This window comes from Varroa destructor, unplaced genomic scaffold (assembly GCF_002443255.2).
Source record: "Varroa destructor unplaced genomic scaffold, Vdes_3.0 BEIS01000004.1, whole genome shotgun sequence".
In the NCBI taxonomy this organism is placed as follows: domain Eukaryota; kingdom Metazoa; phylum Arthropoda; class Arachnida; order Mesostigmata; family Varroidae; genus Varroa; species Varroa destructor.
The window spans coordinates 24,031,031-24,049,189 of record NW_019211457.1 but is presented as its reverse complement, the minus strand read 5'-3'; the positions used below and the strand labels follow the sequence as shown (position 1 = coordinate 24,049,189).

General features: G+C 42.2%; 2 protein-coding genes across 6 annotated transcripts; one reads left to right on the top strand and one right to left on the bottom strand.

Annotated features, from left to right (window-relative positions):
- Positions 1-19: 19 nt before the first annotated feature.
- LOC111249195 (uncharacterized) lies at positions 20-4,412 on the bottom strand. Of its 5 annotated transcripts, none has more exons than XR_015325811.1 (4): positions 3,362-3,497; positions 1,679-1,921; positions 1,294-1,396; positions 20-416 (listed from the first exon to the last, which is right to left on the bottom strand). XR_015325811.1 is itself a non-coding variant. In XM_086986187.1 (4 exons), exons 2-4 carry the CDS (start codon positions 1,738-1,740, stop codon positions 268-270), a joined length of 330 nt encoding a protein of 109 aa, XP_086842313.1. In that variant the 5' UTR covers positions 1,741-1,921; positions 3,362-3,497; the 3' UTR covers positions 20-267. The 5 variants fall into 5 exon arrangements, 2 of the variants coding, with proteins under 2 accessions (XP_086842313.1, XP_086842314.1); XR_015325810.1 differs by having other exon boundaries at positions 1,294-1,412; positions 1,710-1,921; XM_086986187.1 differs by having other exon boundaries at positions 1,294-1,412.
- A 1,169-nt stretch (positions 4,413-5,581) lies between these two features.
- gbb (TGF-beta family member glass bottom boat) lies at positions 5,582-9,916 on the top strand. Its single transcript, XM_022802748.2, has 4 exons — positions 5,582-6,619; positions 7,772-7,852; positions 8,656-8,822; positions 9,089-9,916. The coding sequence occupies exons 1-4, from the start codon at positions 5,582-5,584 to the stop codon at positions 9,414-9,416; spliced, it is 1,614 nt and encodes a 537-aa protein (XP_022658483.1). The 3' UTR covers positions 9,417-9,916.
- Positions 9,917-18,159: the final 8,243 nt, after the last annotated feature.

Sequence of the window (18,159 nt, the reverse complement as noted above, 5' to 3'; positions counted from 1 at the left end):
AAAAATTAGTCCTTAAAAATCTGGCCTAGAATCTCAATGCTTTCAAATACTTGACCTCAGCGTGTTGCTAGTTTATTTACAATAGCTCTCTTGACGGTATAAATATACACACACACATATATATATATATATATATATATATATATATATATACATAAAATATTATTCATAAATCTGAATAAATTTATTGAATTATTGAACAGTTATTGGAATTACTAGCACTCTTTGCCCGGAGGCGCTGCGCCATCAGTCGCTCTATGCTGGCCACTAGTTGATCTGTATGTCAATGCAACTGACACCTCCCTTAGCGGCTTCTTGGGGTTGAATTTTGATGAATTTGTAGTTACCCTCACGATCCCATGTCTCTCGCATCGTTGAGAAGTATACTAACACGACCATCACAAACAGGATCACCCCTGTTTTTTTGAAATTTCAAGAAACAACACGTTAGCGATTGACTCACATACGCACCCAGTCTAAATCATTTGATTTTAAATTTTACCGCCTATATATTATTAACCTGAAGTACTTGATATATCTCTCATTTTGGCGACTTTTCCATTCTAGTCGATTTCGTTATACATCAGGTTTAGATGATCTGCTCCTGTCGAACAGAAATCCCGCATAAGGTAGACTCTATATTCTTTCGGTTGCAAGAGAGGTACGAAGAGCTCGATTTAGGAGATGTGGTTACTGCATTTTCAATCAATGTATCTAGGCACCAACCTTCCACGGTTTGTAAACGGCAAAAAGATAACTGTGTATCGATAGTGATCGTGATATGTGTATAGTCTGAAGTTCTTGCTACATGTATTATTTGCATATATAGCACATGCTACCATATACCAGAAACCTGTCCATGTAGTAAATTATATGTATATATAGGGGTCTGGCAAAGCAAAATTTTCTGATGTTTAAAGTAGATGGGTTGAAACGGAGCTACTATTACTATATTTAATCAATAATCAGAGATGATCATTCTATGGACCCCCGATAGACTATTTCCGGGACCGTCCAAGCACCTTAATTTTAGCCTTTGTATGTATATTACAGCAGCTCAAATTCTCTAAATACAGAGGTAGGTAAGTATATAAATGTTATTTATTTCAGCTGTTTCAAGGTAAATAAGCCGCTTGGTTGACCAAACACTCCTGCTAGGGCGTTCCCAAGATAACCCACTACGTTGTACCTTATTGCTTTCTGTCAGTCATAGGTGACCTCTGACGATTCGACACAAAACTAAGCTTAATCCGAGACATTTTCATTTAGACTAATTATGCTAATCGCATTTACCCGGTATGACAAAGATTAGCCCATGGGCATTGCCTGTCCAAGAAAAGATCGCACCAAGACTAACCAGGAGTACGACTAGAGCGACTTCCAGGATGAGGAATACCTGGAATGGGTTGCAACTGTAACATTAAGGATCTTTTATTAAAACAAGTGGTTGGAATAACGGACAAACGCTGCCTAAATTGTGGTACCATAGCAGGGAATGCCCTGCACATATGTGCAGTCACATTGGCTGGAGCTTTTTTTTTGATTTTGCTAGAACTACGTCCTAGCTAACCTAGCTAGAGCCTGATCTATTGAGATATTGACGTACTTCACTTCTGAAGACCACCACTGTCTCGTGCTCGAAATTGATGCTAGTGACTCTAATAGAAGTGTAACCTACATGATGCTATTCTCTGATGATGACCACTTGCCATTTAACTCCAGCCAGGATTTTCTTGCCATAACTTCGTTATCCGAACGAATCTAGCATCATCTACTCGAGCTGACGTTTCCTCATGGCGTCAGTACGTATTACTAATTTTTGGTAATAGACGTGGGTGCGCGTGCTACTGCTGCGGCTCCTGCTGGCCTAAATTCGAATTTCCAGCCAAGTAACTGTGCCGATTTGTGTGGTAGGTTCGCTCTAAAATTATCCCAATAATAATCAGCATGTATATATAAATTTTATTAATATATAGTATAAAATTTATATATATATCGAAGTGATATAACGCACTTGATACGCGTACTTTTTCACCGTCTATTAAAAGCTTCCCAGAATTGCTTCGAGAAACGATCAGTTTGGCTGGGAATACGTCCGTTATTAGTTTCCATAACATGACACTGTCTATCGATAGGCTTAAGCAGGCACACTTTCGCTGCGTGATTGAAGATCATTGGTTTGGTCCCGCCTACCAAGCTATAAAAATGCTATCAGTGCTTAACGTGCTACAGTGAAATCTGGAACACTCTGAAGGTCGTTTGGGGCAATGAAATAAACGCAGGGAGAGGGTGTTCGAATTATTTTCGGCCGCTTGCAAGTGTCGATCACCATTAATTACATCATAGACACGAGCGTGTAGCATTTACATCAACGTATACATAGATGTGTCAAAAAATAAAGGGATTTATGTCTATTTTATGTCAGTAGCATTGATTGAACCTCGCTTCAGCTAGATGACAGCATTAGCATGCAGTAACAGAAAGGACGGATCTAAAAATTTACCTACATCAATCAATATCAGTAGAGGTAGCTATTAAGTACGGTAAACTGCGTACCTCCAAGAGGGTGTCGATTAGTGAAATAACAATTCATGCTCAAAATAAGTGTGTAATAATCTAGACTACTCTGTCGAAAAGAAGTTTCAGCGAATATCTGCATTTGCCGTTCAATTTCAACCTCAGCTGAGTTCGTCTGTAATGTTCGCGGTGAAACGAAAAAATCGCGCGATACTCGGGCCTCAGTCACTGCTCTGCCTGGTATTGCAAGGAAATGAATAGAATTCTGTAAAGAACTGAAGGCTAGTGAGCAGTTTGAGGGGAGTTACTTAGCAGTGTCTGCTGAAATCGCTTTGAAAGGTTTGGAAAAGTCAAAGACCTCTGTATGAAGCACACTCAATACGCTACACAGCTGCGAGGAACAGGCAGGGTTCTCCATAATGTGAAAATTTGCTTGTGTAACTTACGAAACGTTTTATCCAGCCGCGTTACTATCACGTATCGCTGGCATGCGCAGGACACACGTTGAAATGTGGGCCCACTTAAAAATGTAAAAGGGACCCTTTATAATGATCACGCGATCTCGTGAAACCTCATAGGACTACTCTGCTTTTATTAGCTGCTGTGAGCTAATAAAAGCAGACGGCGACTCGACCCAGCTCATTGAATTGAGTAAAAAATTGACAAAAAAAGCCCTAGCCAAGAAACCGCGACCAGTTTTCCTATTGTATGTTTACATATTTAACTCGCTAAAAGCCGGAAAATTCGGACAGAAATTGGACGAAATTTCTTTTGCGTCCGGCCGATAGCGCAGAGGTTTCGGTTTCCTATGAGACAATTAATCTATTAATAAATTACAACGCACCTTTGTAAGAAGCCCATATAGACTTGTAGCGGCCCGCAGAACCATCAGTCTCGCTTGCTACTGATTACAAGCTCCTCTGAACTGATGACGACTAGAGAAGACTGAAGTCAGTAAGCAAATTCGTAGGAACACGACCGGCAACGTTGAGCCAGCTTCTGTTCTTCGGCCATTGTTTGTTCGTCCTATTGTGCCCCTTGTTAATCTCCTTATCTTCTTGTCTTCAGCGAACCTCCTCGTCTTTTATGAGCGTCTACCATTGTAGAATAGCCGATAGACTGACGATTGCTGGCCCCCTTCAAGTGTCTTTATCCCGCCGGATATCTGATTCGCATCCGAAAGGCTCCGTCTTCATGGTCCAGACGTTGTATAAGCTGGTCTCGGCACGATCAGCAAGGCAGTTCATGCAGTCGCTCAGACTGGTTCGTTACCTGGTGGCGACACAGACGGCCGGGCTGATGCCGCCCAGATCTACCCTTTCTTCGACACGGTTCCCGGCGGATCTGCCTTCAAAGCGTGTCTGCCAGCCCGCGTAGTCGGTGACCGAACAAAGAAGCGAGATATTTTCAAGAGAGAAAGACGCAGTCTTCAACTTGCCTCCTCGGTTTTCTAGCAGCAACCTCTCTCCAGCCCTTATTTGTGTCTATGTCTATACGCACAGAGGTAGCCTACCAGTCGTAGGTAATGCTCCCGATCTGAACTAGCAGTAGTTATTCAGTAATAATCAGTTCTTATACTAGTTAGAGCCGCAGCCACGTAGGTAGTACCTAATAAATAAGAAGCCAAAGTCATCTCGTTGAGCTGTTCAGCGACAAAGTGCGCAGAGTCTTGACACCGCCTCGCAGATTCGTCGCTCACTGAGATCTCCTTTCGTTTCTCGTTAACAGCATCCGCATCGTTGTTATCATCATCAACAGCACTGCCTCTATAGGCGGCAGCGCAGGTTATTTCTTGCCGTATTTTTCTTCGTCTCCTCTCGGTCCTGGAGGGCGGCTCTAGAGGCCATCGTCGCAATGATCGTAACAGCGATCCGAGCGCCTTCTGGCGACTATCGCCACCAACAACAGTACATTTCAGCAAGCACACTTCGTGCTAATGCGTATCGGCCTGACGTTAGTCTCTTCTAGATCTCGCTGCTGTTCATGCCGCCAGCTAGGTCTCGCCTGCGAGAGGACTGCTGCTGCTGCCGCTACCGCCGCCGCTGCCGCTGCCGCCGCCGCCGCTGCCGCTGCCGCCGCCGCCGTGACCAGTCGCGCTAAAGAAACGTCTGGAGAAGGCGAAGAGGACGATTCAACCGCCCAAGTGAACCGATTCGTTGCCCCGTTGCCTACCGATCATAGCGCGGCCATCCGATCAGCAATCGATGTTGCTGTTTCCATTCGCGCTGGTTGTCCTGCCCGTATAGTGGAGCATAGTCTCGGTTACTACAACGACGGGACGATCGTGTCGAGAAGTTGTGCATTGACTGTTGATCGTGATGACCCTGTTAGCAATCATTTAGGAACCTTTCTTGCACCTTTATTCACGTCTACGTGTGTATGTTTGCGTCTGTGGTAATTTTGTCTTCCCTGGTTCGAGTTAGCGGAGAGAAGTGTGACGGTATTCTAATATCGGCGTACTAAAAGGCCACCACAGACTGACACATTGACGTTGAGATTACCTACTGCTTAGGCCTTCGATTTGACAATTTGTATCTGGCTAGGTAGCCATGTTAGTATCATGCCAATCGAAACGTGAAGGGCCTACCGAAGTGTGATGATAGTATCTTAAGAAACGTGGCTCAGCCTGTATCGTTTCTCGTTTTAGCAACGCGAACAAACGCGTGTCCCGAAAACAGTGGCGTCTTTTTCCTGCTTGCACTGAGTGTGCGCGCGAGCGTAAGCCCATCATCTCCTTTCGAATTCTGTCCGTATCTAGGCTTAGTTGCATAGTACTATTCCAGGTGCAACACCTCGCCCGCAAGACGTACGCGATACGCTCCTGTGAAAGAGAGTACGTGACTAGAGATTACTGTGCTTACTGTTGAGGTGGGGGGGGGGTTGTCTGTCTGGTTGACTTCTTCCGTTATCTTGCGATCAGCGAACTATGACGAAGGGTCAGCTCCATTTTTGAATTGTCGACTGCATCTTTGCCGCTGAACGCAACTTGGCCATTACCATCACCAGCGTTACCTTTTCTTCCGGAACAGTTTGCGACGTCGACAATCGAGGATACCGACTAAATATGGCGGTAACCTACGCGAAAATCCTTTCGCTTGTTGCGGTGACTGCGGCAGTCCAGGCCGGATTCTACGCTGATAATGGCCTCGATCGAACTATTTCGTACCGCAGCTTGCCGAAACAGGAGAAACGTGAAATGGAAAATGAAATTCTGAATCTTCTCGGTCTTGATCGTCGGCCAAAGCCAAAAATCCATCAAACGTCAAACTCGGCTCCGAAATATCTGATCGACCTGTACAATCAGGTCGATCTAGAAGCTGAAGAAAAAAATGCGTCCTTTCGCGATGTCGATTTCGTCATCAGCTTTGTCAACCATCACAATAATCTCGAAGATGAACAGAGTATCGAACCCAAGTTGCGCTTCGATGTTAGTGATATTTCGCCGCAGGAAACCGTAATGCACGCTGCACTCAACCTTTATCGAAGAAACACCCGATCTGCCCAAGCCCAACCCGAAGCTGAGCAAGATACTTCAGAGGACGCTCAACCATCATCCGCTTACATGAGATCACCCCAAATTGTTCCGGCAGAAAGCGTCCACGCTATTCTCCAGGAAAAACAGAGCGAAGAGTCAATCGCGAGTAGTTTACCTACTCCGGTTAAAAGCACAACTTCTTCGACTACAGCATCAACCAGCCTGGTAACGCCTATCCATGATCAAAACACAGTTGAATCAACAATTCGTAATAAGAAAACGTCTACATCCAGCACTAGCATTAAAACACCCCATTTTCCTAGTACTACCAGCAGTTCTGTCACGACAACGACCGGTTCTAGCATTGCAGAGTCACCACAGAACGGACCTGTCTCAACATCAGAAGCAACGCAGGCCAAGTTGAGGCATCGCCGAATGGTATCCCCATCGTTGGACTATCCGGACGGGTTTGCGTTCTTCGACCAGCCCTTTGAAATTCAGGTGTTTTGCATGAGACATGGCAACTCGATCGGAGATATTGCACTCGAACCAGTTACCAATTACACCGTGGCTACCAACGAAACTGGATGGATCCAGCTGAATGCAACAAACCCACTTCTCAATTGGGTGAGTGCTCTTCGAAACCCCTCAATAACTAGTCGACGTATTCGTTTGTATTGTTTCACGATAAATTATCAAAACACATAGGAATGAGCTGATAACGCATGTATTGGCGTATTAATGGTAGTAGTAGTAGACAATAGAACTGAGGCTCTGATGAATGTACTCTCGGAAGCACCGTTAAGAGACAGAGGCGTAGTGAGAGCAGACTTCTAGCTAGCCAGCGATAAAGAACTGAGGACGTTTGTAAAAGCCATATCTAACCGTAGCGAGCTCTTGCTATCTTGCTTACAAACATTTGGTTGCTATCTTTTTATCTTATTATAGTAATACTATTAAGAAAAATCAAGTTTGCTCGATTTGATCGCTCTGTACCCCGTCCACCATTTAGGTGTCTTCTGGTCAACGTGCTGGCTCGTTTGTCTTAAAGGCAAATATATACGTATACATACGGACAGCGCACCTATACGTGTTTTATCTCAGCTTAATTAGCGGCACAAATAGAAGTAGCATTCTCACAGTTGGCAATAGGAATATACGTACTTGACAAGCAACGAACGCGTCTGATATTGTGACTTGGTATAATAAAGACAGCGAACAGACCGGTAATTTCCTCCTGTCGAAGTCGACTTACGTCGGCGAACGTGCTTTCAGCCTAACGAGATTTCAGGCGGCGACGTGGTCGTGGTCTTTGTAGGCACGTCGATTCCTATTTGGGAAGAATCAAGTAGCGGTTGATGATTTCGTTGAACGTTCTAATGCCACCATTGAACCGAACTCGTCGGTCTGAGGAGCGTACCGACAAACTGGTTGGCCTCTTCGTAAGCTGAGCTGAAAAACCCTAAAGAGGGTACTAGTAATACACCCCAAGTAAACAGACCGCCCTAAGCGGGCTACTGCATTTCGGTGGCGCCCGGCGGCTCGCCTCCGCCAGTTGTCTGTGAAGACGCGATTATCCATCGTTCTTTCATAGCCTCCTTAGCATCTCGCTAAAATGGAGATGTTAACCATGGTCAAAGCGACCATTAGCGGCCGATGCTGGTCGCTGTAGTGGTTGTGAGTGAATGGCTTACTCTCTTTACTTCTCCCGCCCGCTGCGTCTTGTTTGTCTTCGCTGAACGTTCGTTATGTCTCTGTTTTTGTTTCGGTTATTCTTAGGTGGCCTTTCCCGGAGAAAACTTTGGTCTTGTGGTCCGTCTGATCGATCCGGAGTCCGGCGTGCAGCTTTCGCCTGCTCAGGTAGGTAGACAGAAGAGGCGGTCACGACGCGGATAGGAACAGCGGTGGCCGCCGCCGCGACGATAAAACAGTGGTGACGTCGCATCATTGGAGACGTCGAGGGCCATCTCGAAGAGCGTCCACCACAGACGGCCTGTACAAATAAACATGTCATCACAAACGGGCAATCTTGTTTATTGCCGCATTTTCGGATGCGGTAGTCTGTATTTAGTGTCAGCCAAGAAACAGCGAAACAATTTCATTGATTCGAACGTTGTGGGAGAAAGAAGCTTTATAACAGATTTGAGAAGAGTAAACAAAAATTATTTGTTGTTAGCCACTGCACTATAATTTAGTATATCCGAAGACATTTCTAAGAATTCAGCTACAAGATCCGAAGCGTGCGGCATGTGGAAATGCACAAAATAGCTATTAAGGAGCGGACAATAGGCTACCATCTTACTGCATTAAAGCTGTATGCACTATCTCATTTGAGTTATCGTATACTATGTGAAGGGAACGACTGCTTTATGATGGCAATTACTGAGCCTAGCAGGAAAACTCTGCGATAAGGCTTTTCTCATCACGTGGCTGTTTTGTTTATTAACGCATCATCAATCACGTTATAATTCAATTAATCCCAGGCGGCGTACATAAATAGAGAATAAGGGAATTTGCAAAAACTGAAGCTCACCTAGCTTTTACCAGTTTAGCTAAGCTGAAGGGTTCCCCTAGACCCGACTATCGTAGATAGCGTCGGCTGACAGTAACGCGAATCTAATAGCTATTATAGGATAAGCCTTTAATGTACTGTAACGTTGCAGGCAGGACTCGTCCTGGGTGCTACAGGGGAATTTGCCCCGTTCATGGCCGCTTTCATGAAGGAGGGGTCTGGTGGCAGACGTCGTTCTACCCGAGCGTCAGAAAAAAGCCGTCGGGGCCGCCAGCCAGCCAGCTCTATCAATGACGACGTTCCGTCATATGAAATCAGGTTTGTAAGTTTTAGTTCTAGGCAACTTTAGAGCACATACCTTATAACTTCCACGCTGATTAAGTGTCGAGAGAGCTCGACAGTCTACAGTTTAAAGACACCATGTATTGATGGTTAAGCAGGTTCAGTGTTCGAAACAGATTTACAAATAGCTTGCTCTGGTAACTCATAAATCCCCTCCAACAAAAAAATATAAAGTACAAAGGTTGTACGATCAATACTGAAATCTGCTAATCTCCGATTGTCTTGTGCGTGCCCCCTTCTAGGCATCACTTTTCACGTCGGAATTCGTGCCAGAAACGGACCCTTTACGTGTCGTTCCGTGATCTCGGTTGGCAAGACTGGATCATTGCCCCCGATGGGTATTCAGCATTTTACTGTGACGGCGAATGCTCATTTCCGCTCAACATGAATGCCACGAACCACGCAATCGTTCAAACGCTCGTACATCTTGTGAGTCCGAGTCACGCTCCAACTGCGTGTTGTGCGCCTACGAAACTCTCGCCAATCATGGTTCTCTATTTTGACGATAACTCTAACGTCATACTGAAGAAGTACAGAAACATGGTTGTTAGATCTTGTGGCTGCCATTAATATTGAGTACTGCTTTGCGTTCTCTTCCGTGCGAAACCCTGAAGGCTTTTACGTGGGGTAAGTCGGAGTCGCGGCTAAACTAGTAGCAAAGGAACCTACTAGAATATGAAGCTTGTGCAACAGACTAGAAATAATATGAGAAACTATAGCACCGAAAACAACTGTTATAATATTGTGTAAATGGTAGCAATATACGCGAGCTCGGCATCTGTACAGTTTTACAAGAATCGCTTGTAAATAATGGAAGCGAATTGCCGTGCCAGGACAAGTACAAAGCTAGGCTACAGCGGTGCTTTGGGCTCGTCGAAAGGTAGTCCTCACCTATTATACATAAATACAATATAACTATATAACAAACGATTATTATATGCTGTATTTGTAAGAATTTTCATTGTAATTGACAGATTGGTTTCTGTATACAACTCAATTCATATATATTGTTTATTTAGCTGGAATATTTATTTGTAAATAAATGTGTGTGTTATTCGATCAGCCCAAAACGGTTCACATATATATATACTTTGCAAGAAACTTCGTAAGACATTCTAGATATTCCAATTATGAATGGAATAGACCTTTATCAACATTCTATCTATCTCATCGAATTATATTATAAAGACATTAGTCGACCTAAATTTCAAACCCCATGGGCACATCCTTGTCATGGAGTTGGTGCGAAGTTAGCGGGTACCTGAAACTGTCCCTTTTCACTTTTCTGCATTTCTTTCCATTGTACACTTCGGCCTTTATGGTTTCGCTTCATTGTATTTCTGCACGTACTGCTGACAATCGTGTTGGGCTTCAATTGTCGCCATTTGCAATGTCTAGCCGCCGTTGCTCCCAGGTGGCGTCATTCTGTCGCCACCAACGCAAAAGCTTTGTGGGTTGGTTCTTCCGCTATCCTCCGCTGCGCCATGAGAAGAATGGTCTTCAAATTTCGTTGAAATTATTCACGCTTTGATTTGGGTCGTGGCAGCTTCGCCGGTAGCTGCGGACTCCCAGAGCAAAGTAAAAATGTGGCTGAGATGCCATACTTTCGTTAGCCATCAGTTGATTCGTCGGTGGAGTACTTTCAATCGTCAAAAATAAGAAAGAGTACGCATTTTCCTGCTTTCTATTATGGGTTAGTGTGCATGAAGTGCTGGTACTATGAAGCTGGAGAAGAAGGTGCGGATTGCAGAAGCAATTTGTTAAAGGCATCGAGTACTTGACTATAGGCATCCCAACCGTATGGGTCGCAGTTATTAAATAGGTTATAGAGGATGCGAACGGACTCTAACAACTACTGCTAAAAGGTTAAATTAAATAAGGTGAAAATAGATTTTGATCGTGTTATTGGTGTACATTCAACGTTATAATAATTCTTAAAACTTGTAACAGTTACATGAACTTCAAGACTAGAAATTTCTCACTTTTTAATTAGAATTTCAATTAGAAGTACCCTACCTAACTTACTTGATTCGATCTAGAACAATCGATCACCGTCACCGTCACCGTTAAACGTTTGAAGTCTTCCTTTCGTCGTCTTTGAAGTCTAGTAAAAGAGTTGTGGTCTATCGCTTACAGTAGTGAACCGCATTTACGCGTACTTTTCTCTTGCGCAACACTTACTATAAACATAGGTTTTATTTACTGAGAAATAATAATGATAATAATTGCCGTCTCTGCAGATAAGCATTTAGGTTTTTTTTCAATTAACCTACGCTTGAAGATTAATGTAACAACAGTGAAGCTAACGTACAGGTTTATGTTTATAGAGACATTTGTAATAGAGGTCAGGACAAAACTGTATATCAATGAGCCTGAACTTCTTGCGGCTTTCACACAATGGGTATTTGATTTAACCAAATTTATTGATGCAATCGAATAATCCGACCTAGGCGCTCTCGTTTAGACATTAGGGATCCGTGTTATTTTATCGAGTTTGAAACACCGATCATAAATTATGGAAGAATCTGCCATGAATCGACAATGTTTGCATCAGACTGCTGAGCAGGGGTCTTATGAGGGATTATCAATTTTTAATACTAAACCTCTCAGTACCAGCAAATTTCGATATTAAATGGGTCGTGACGAATTAACTGAATTTGATGCACCGCGCTTGAATAGCCTTAACAGTTTCCGCATCAGCTGATATGTGTTCTTTTGATTGTACGAACCAGATACGTCCGATGGCAACACCGGCCTCGAAATTTTCTCTAGTAGGACTCGCTATCTCAGCAAGTCCTTGCCCCTGTTGTTGTTGTTGTTGTTGGCATATGGATTCGCATTCACATTTAAAATCTGTCGTTCAGCTGTTGAGCTTTTTCTGAACTAAGTTCTTAACTAAGAGCACTTACCTTTACGTTACCTTTCTAGGGGTAGCTCCGTGTCCTCGGATCTTTCAGCTTATAACGTTTTAATACCAAGTCTGACTGTGTAACCTTCCTTGCTCACTTAAGGGGCAATTTGAGCAAATAAAGGGAACACGTAAATGTCGTTAAAGGGGTGGATTTTGTAGGTGACTGGGCTGTCAGCCAGGCCGATTTGGTGCTTCATTCTCGAGAGATGGCCACTCGTTTTCTAAAGAACAACAAATCGCGTCATATTTTAAGCCTGCCGTGTCTGCGATGAAGGATATCCTTTCATCAATTTCGGAGGATTTCACTGGTTGCAAAGATGAGGATTTCGTGAAAATAGTTTTCCGGGTATGGGCCTTCGGTGACCCTTAAGCGCTCGAACCTGAAAAATCCAACCAAATTCTCCCGGCGAGCAGAACTGATTACTGCAATCATCACAATTTACAACGAGCAAATAACTAGGCTACTTCCTGCATCAAACGACTATGCATCGGTGATTGGATAGGTCACCAACACTATCAAGCATGACTGATACGGGCCGACTGAGTGAAGGTGACACAGGCTCTTTTTGAGGTCCACGCATCAAAACGTCATTTATTTGCCCCATGAATTCGTTCACCTCAGCTTCAATCACGTCCAGGTTAAGGCGAACCTTACCATCCTCTGGAACTGAATGGAGAAGAAACATAAGCAGGAAAAGTCATCACCGCCGCCCTACGCAACAATTGATACTCGATAGCTACAATTTCTCACAAGTAATAGTATGAGTAGCAATATATTACGTATTAAGGAATAATAATGTATACTGTAGCAAAGCTTAGCAGCGATAAAAAAAAAACCATGAATTAGTTTGTCTGCTATTGCAAAATTATGCAAAAATCTTTGCCTAAATCAGGGTTAACGCTTTGTACGTCTTGTTTTTATTCCGTTAGATGAACAATGATAAGCAGCTGATTAAAAAACAAGTTGAATTCATAGAGATTTTGGATATATTCTATAACATTCATTAGTTTTGGCTATCGACGGATGTTTTTGAATTCTTGCGGGATTTTTTGGGCGCCGTAGACCACATGACATACTTCCTTTGTGCCGGGGACGATTTTCCAATGAATTAGATACATTTCTATTAAGTACAATGTTTACTGAAATTGTGGAGCGGAAGATCCAACCTATATGCATTGACAGGCTTTACGTAGAACGACACGCATCAATAAACATTTTATAGCCATATCTTAGGTGTCTTTCTTGCGATAACTTTTGATACAGGCTTTTAGCAAAAACTGCCAAGGTCTGGGGCCCTATCCAGATGGTCTTAATCAACCCGGCACGAGAAGGGATCATCGTACCTAATATAATAATAGCAACACTCAGCGAATAACGTTAATTCCATCCGATTAAATCCAACCACTTGCGCTTTCTCAGTTGGCGAAGGAGGTTGTTTCTATATTGACGACAAGCTGAGTAAGTTTTGTAAAGTATTATAATTATATATTCCAATTCTACGTACAATTTTTTAAAAACAGGCGCGACGAAGCAGACAATATGACGAATAATTTCGACTGCGAACTTCAACGAACTAAACGTGTCCAGAGGTAAATAAAACCTCTACGGAACAGTTAGAGGTGTTTGACAATATGATATAAAGCTGCTAGGCCGAGTTTTGTTATGATTTTGGCGTTTTTTTAATGGAAATGTCTAAAAAAAAAAAAAAAAAAACAGTAATGGGAAGCAATTTCGATGACGGAAAACTTTGTGGCTTAGGCGATCATCTGTTGCACATCGATAGTGAACCTGTGGAGAATATCTTCATGACCTCAGACTCGGCTTTATCCTAGCTTATCTAACATGCGGGGAAGCAAATACAGGCCTATTTGCTTCGCAACAAAACAAACTATTCATATATATAGAGTGTTTAGCGTTTATCTGCCACTGCGCTATACTAGTTTCGGTATATTGTCGCCATTAATTAAATAGGAAATGTACGAACTGATAACATGATTTTTTAATGAAGCGTGACGTTTATGACAATAAAAGCGAAAAAAAAAAAGAATTTTTAAAAATTGTTCTGTGTACTCGCTTGTTATATTCGGGAAACGGATTTTGCCGTTTTCGGTCTCAGCTGGACCTTCAGAGCTGGCTTTTTGTTGAGTTATTATCGGTTTTGATTCCAATGATACCAAATTGTCAAGCTCATTCTCTGTTACGCTTCTGCCTTCAGCTTTACAATGGACAAGATCGAATAGGGCTTGTATATAACAGGCATGGCTCCCCACCAATCGCCCATTTCGTAGGTAATGTATTTGCTTGACTCAAACTGAGTGACCCGAACATTAAATACTGAGTTATAGCCAGTTTAATAGCGACAACGAGTGCAATCAAAGTTCCCTGATATAGGCCACTACAATAAAAGGGGCTGATTAAATAGGATAGTAAATCTTGAAAAGATGGCCTGTGGAAAAAAGACATATCTCTTATTATTTGTAGCCGTTCCAACTTTCTGGGTATAAGACACATGAATTACGGTGCAATCTTCTATTGGAATATTTCAATAGTTTGCTGATGGTGTAGATTGGTAGTGAAACCTAGAAAACAAGAAACAACTATTTCTGTTATGAAGAGACAGACTTAATAAATGGCTAATAATGTTCGAACGTTCTTAAAGCGAATTAGTACACATCTGTTGTTGCTGTTGTTGTTTTTTAGCTTTAACTGAACAACAAACTTGTCATTTGTCCTCTAATCGTAGTCTTATGAAAAGAGCGACGTATAGCAGTGACATTATTCAGTGTTACGTCCAGGGATGGACTGCGTTCATGAAAGCTTCCATCGCTAGGTCAGTTCCCCTACTGGGCCAAATCTCAAAGGTGTGCTTCTCTACTATCCAAATCAACGTTTCGAGCTTGATGTCCGGTACAGCTTTTGCTACCACGTATCGCTTCGTATGTTTCGACTTTTCAGCGTTAAACGTTACTGTTAGCAAACAATTATTTCCTTATCTATCACACTAGCAATAATACATGTAGCGATACGTTCGAGAACTTCACCGGCCGGCGGAAGACGTCCAGCACTCCAGGCTGAAATGACTAACGAACGGGCACGGCAAAAGTTACGTTGTAACAACAGTTTTACGTATGCCTCGACAATAACGAGTAAAGGACACTGTATGCACGCGTTGTGCCAATGAAGCTTTAGTGATCGACGACACAATTGAAGTTCTGAAGAACCTGATGCTTGGATGATGATTGATGTTATTGTGATTTGAGCAAGATTCTAAACATCAAAAGCTGCTGCTGCTGCTGATGATGAAAAGATTCTGTATCATTGCGCCTGCTACCAATTTCGCTGTTCTATATGTTCTCCCGATGCTTGGGATAAGTGAAGCCTTTCTCCCCAAAAAAGCCTCTTTCTTACAATTCTAAGAACGAAATATTCTATGGAATGAAAAGCGAATGCGGAGGGGTCCAACAACAACGCTCGTCAAATGGCCACGCGAAGTTCTGCCATTAACTGAGCCAAGTGCTTTACACAGGCTACACTCAGGAATATCTGAACAAACATCGTATCACTAGCGAAATCAAACATCTCTTAATCAACACTAAACGGTCGAAGTTCGATATTGTGCCAATATGTTGAATTAACCGAAGAACAATAAACAATGATGACTCGTTTGCAGAAACTTAGACATGTTTGTTGACACCCACGAGACGCTTAGTTGTAAAAGCTTATTTTGGTTTGATCCCTTTAGCTAGAAGCGTTCCTATCGCTATGATTGATGAAAATAAAGATTATTATTGAGCCCGACGATATCGACCAAGTCCGATCGTTGCTGTTCGCCGTAGGTTACAGAAGCCTCAATCGTCAGTTACGGTTCAAAATTTTATTGCAAACGAGACAATATTATTTAGCTCCAAATTAGCCGAAACCATATTGGACCTGGCATAGATTTACTTAGAATTGCCTACCTCCACAGCGGAAGTTGCCACATTTGTCGACTGTTTACAAACATAGTAATATCATAATAGAGTCATATAGGTAATATTGATTATCATATTTTGTATATCGTAAATATAAACCATACTGGCCTTCTTCTAATAATTCAATTTGGACGCACATAGATAACAAAGACTGTGCCACAATCGAAATTTACATCAATGCATGTTGCCGAAGAAAGTAGAACTTCTAATGTGTAATGATCAGAACAAAAATTCGCGCTAAACTTCAATGTACCTTGCAACTTGGCTGTAAAAATAAGTTTTGATGCTGACGTTTTTCAGTGACAAACAACAACTGCTCCACTGTGATGATTTTGGCACGTAATCGGTTTCAGCGGTAGCTTCACATAAGTACAGATGCCATCCTTTCTACAAGTCGAACCATTACCTAGGTAGTAAGACAACGTGAAGACCCATTTTTCAAAGACCTAATAAAAACAGAAAAAACTGCTAGACGACAAGCCAATACGATGAGAAAGAGTTAGTTCCGTTCTGAGGTAGAAAAGTCAAGAACTCATCAAGCATACCTAGTTCATAAGACTTACCGACACCTACACACAGTACAGCCAGCATAACATCGTGCGTGCATGCATGTTGTGACGGTCCTTCAAAGACGCCGCTGTTCGGCACAATGCAGAAAGCGGAAACAAAATCAAATGAAAACGCACCATATTCCCCCATCTGCATATTCCAGACGACGTATCCTAGAACCCTCCACTTCTTTAGAGTTTATTTGATGTTGATTTCTACAGAATAATCAGGTACCGCGCGTTTATTACAGGACATAGATTAGGCCAGGTTACGGATAAAAGAAGCTTGAATCCTTCTAGCAAACACACAGACTAGTACCCAGGGCGCTGAATTCACTACGAATCTGTGCTAAATGCAGTGAAGTAGTTCATTCTTATTGCTTTTCAAGGTAGATTATATTAAATTTACAGAATACACCTGTATTCCAGAGTTGTTTTCCTTTCGACAGATGTTGTTTGTGCCCCCTTCGTATTTTCTCGTTTTCGACACTTGTTGAACCTTGGGCGTCCGCTTACTATTGCAACTGAATTTATTCCCTTTAAGAGTAAATCACTGTCGATCGCCTATGTCTTTTTCCGAAGACGTCGAGCCCGTTTTGCCATATGCGGAGTATTTCGGTGTATATAACTTTATATAATTTTGATCGAAAGGAAAAAAAACACGGGCTTAGCCGGACTTACTGACATGTGGTAAAAGGTAACATCTGCCTGAGACCTGAATCATAATCATTCGATCATTGATACGATGATGACAAGTTATCTTTGTTGCTCAAGCATATAGCTTTACCATCATGTATTGTCCATTCGTGATAACGAGCGCACACACTAGTGATAAATTGCAGTGATTCTCTGTACATAAATTTTAAGTAGTACATAACTAAGAATAGTCTGTTAGAAAGACAAGACAATTTAACTACACAAATGGCGCCTATATTTCAATAACAAAAACGCTTGTTTAACAACTAGCTCTGCGTGCGGTAGAGACGTTCATTCCGTTTACGAATGCGGGATTAACAGCGGAAGATATAGGAGGAAGGCGTGCGAAACGTTAGCGTCTAATCACTGATACAGATAACGTAGGCTTACCCTTTTTACGTTCCAAGGCCGAAACTAATAAGCTGAAAAGGATTACACCACAATACGTAGTTACAATATTTAAATGCAATATCTCCTATAATGGTTTCTGTGTAAATCAACAGCCTATTTAAGCTACGCTGTAACACATTACATAAACTTTTCATTTAAAAATACATATATTTTGTCATGACGACATGATCCATTCTTTGATTAACGTATAGACGTCAACGCGTCGACGTAATTTCCGTATATCAGAAAAACAAAATGAAGTTGAACCTCTTAAAGAGGTGTTTTTATCTAAAAATGCCTGCTTTTTAGTAAATACTTCTTAAAGTTCACTTTATTTATAGATGTTCTGTTTAACCCAGTATCAATTCTTATATGTGGTCCATCCCTATACGGTATATATTAAGCTTGAAGGTTTATCTAAAAGATGCATTGTTGCACGAAAAAAACTCTTTAGTTTGCATTTTCTAAAAAGGAAGTCATCTCAAGCGGTAACTTGGCAATATCGGAGGACCTTTGAAATTGCCATTGAGGACAGCAGGAAACCTCGAAATCATTAAACCTCTTCAGTTAACACTCACACAATAGCTTCGTGTCGGGAAGTGCAAAGGCCGCGGTCTATTTTCATCTGCAACGAGTCCTATACTCACACTGATTTGGCCAAAAAAAACATACAGATCTGCTGATTCAAATCTGGCCGTCGATGACACCCAGTCACGGCGTATGCGCGTCGCTCTTTTCATTAGGTCACTCGACCTTCGCAGTCCTACTTAACGGATTATTCGGCATACCGCTAAGC

Coding starts and splice junctions, on each gene's coding strand:
- LOC111249195 (XM_086986187.1), bottom strand. CDS start 1,740: ATGGCAAGAAAATCCTGGCTGGAGTTAAATGGCAAGTGGTCATCATCA. Junction 1,413..1,678: donor TCATCAGAGAATAGCATCAT/GTAGGTTACACT, acceptor TTAATGTTACAG/TTGCAACCCATTCCAGGTAT. Junction 417..1,293: donor GCTAATCTTTGTCATACCGG/GTAAATGCGATT, acceptor TCAAAAAAACAG/GGGTGATCCTGTTTGTGATG.
- gbb (XM_022802748.2), top strand. CDS start 5,582: ATGGCGGTAACCTACGCGAAAATCCTTTCGCTTGTTGCGGTGACTGCG. Junction 6,620..7,771: donor CAAACCCACTTCTCAATTGG/GTGAGTGCTCTT, acceptor GGTTATTCTTAG/GTGGCCTTTCCCGGAGAAAA. Junction 7,853..8,655: donor TGCAGCTTTCGCCTGCTCAG/GTAGGTAGACAG, acceptor GTAACGTTGCAG/GCAGGACTCGTCCTGGGTGC.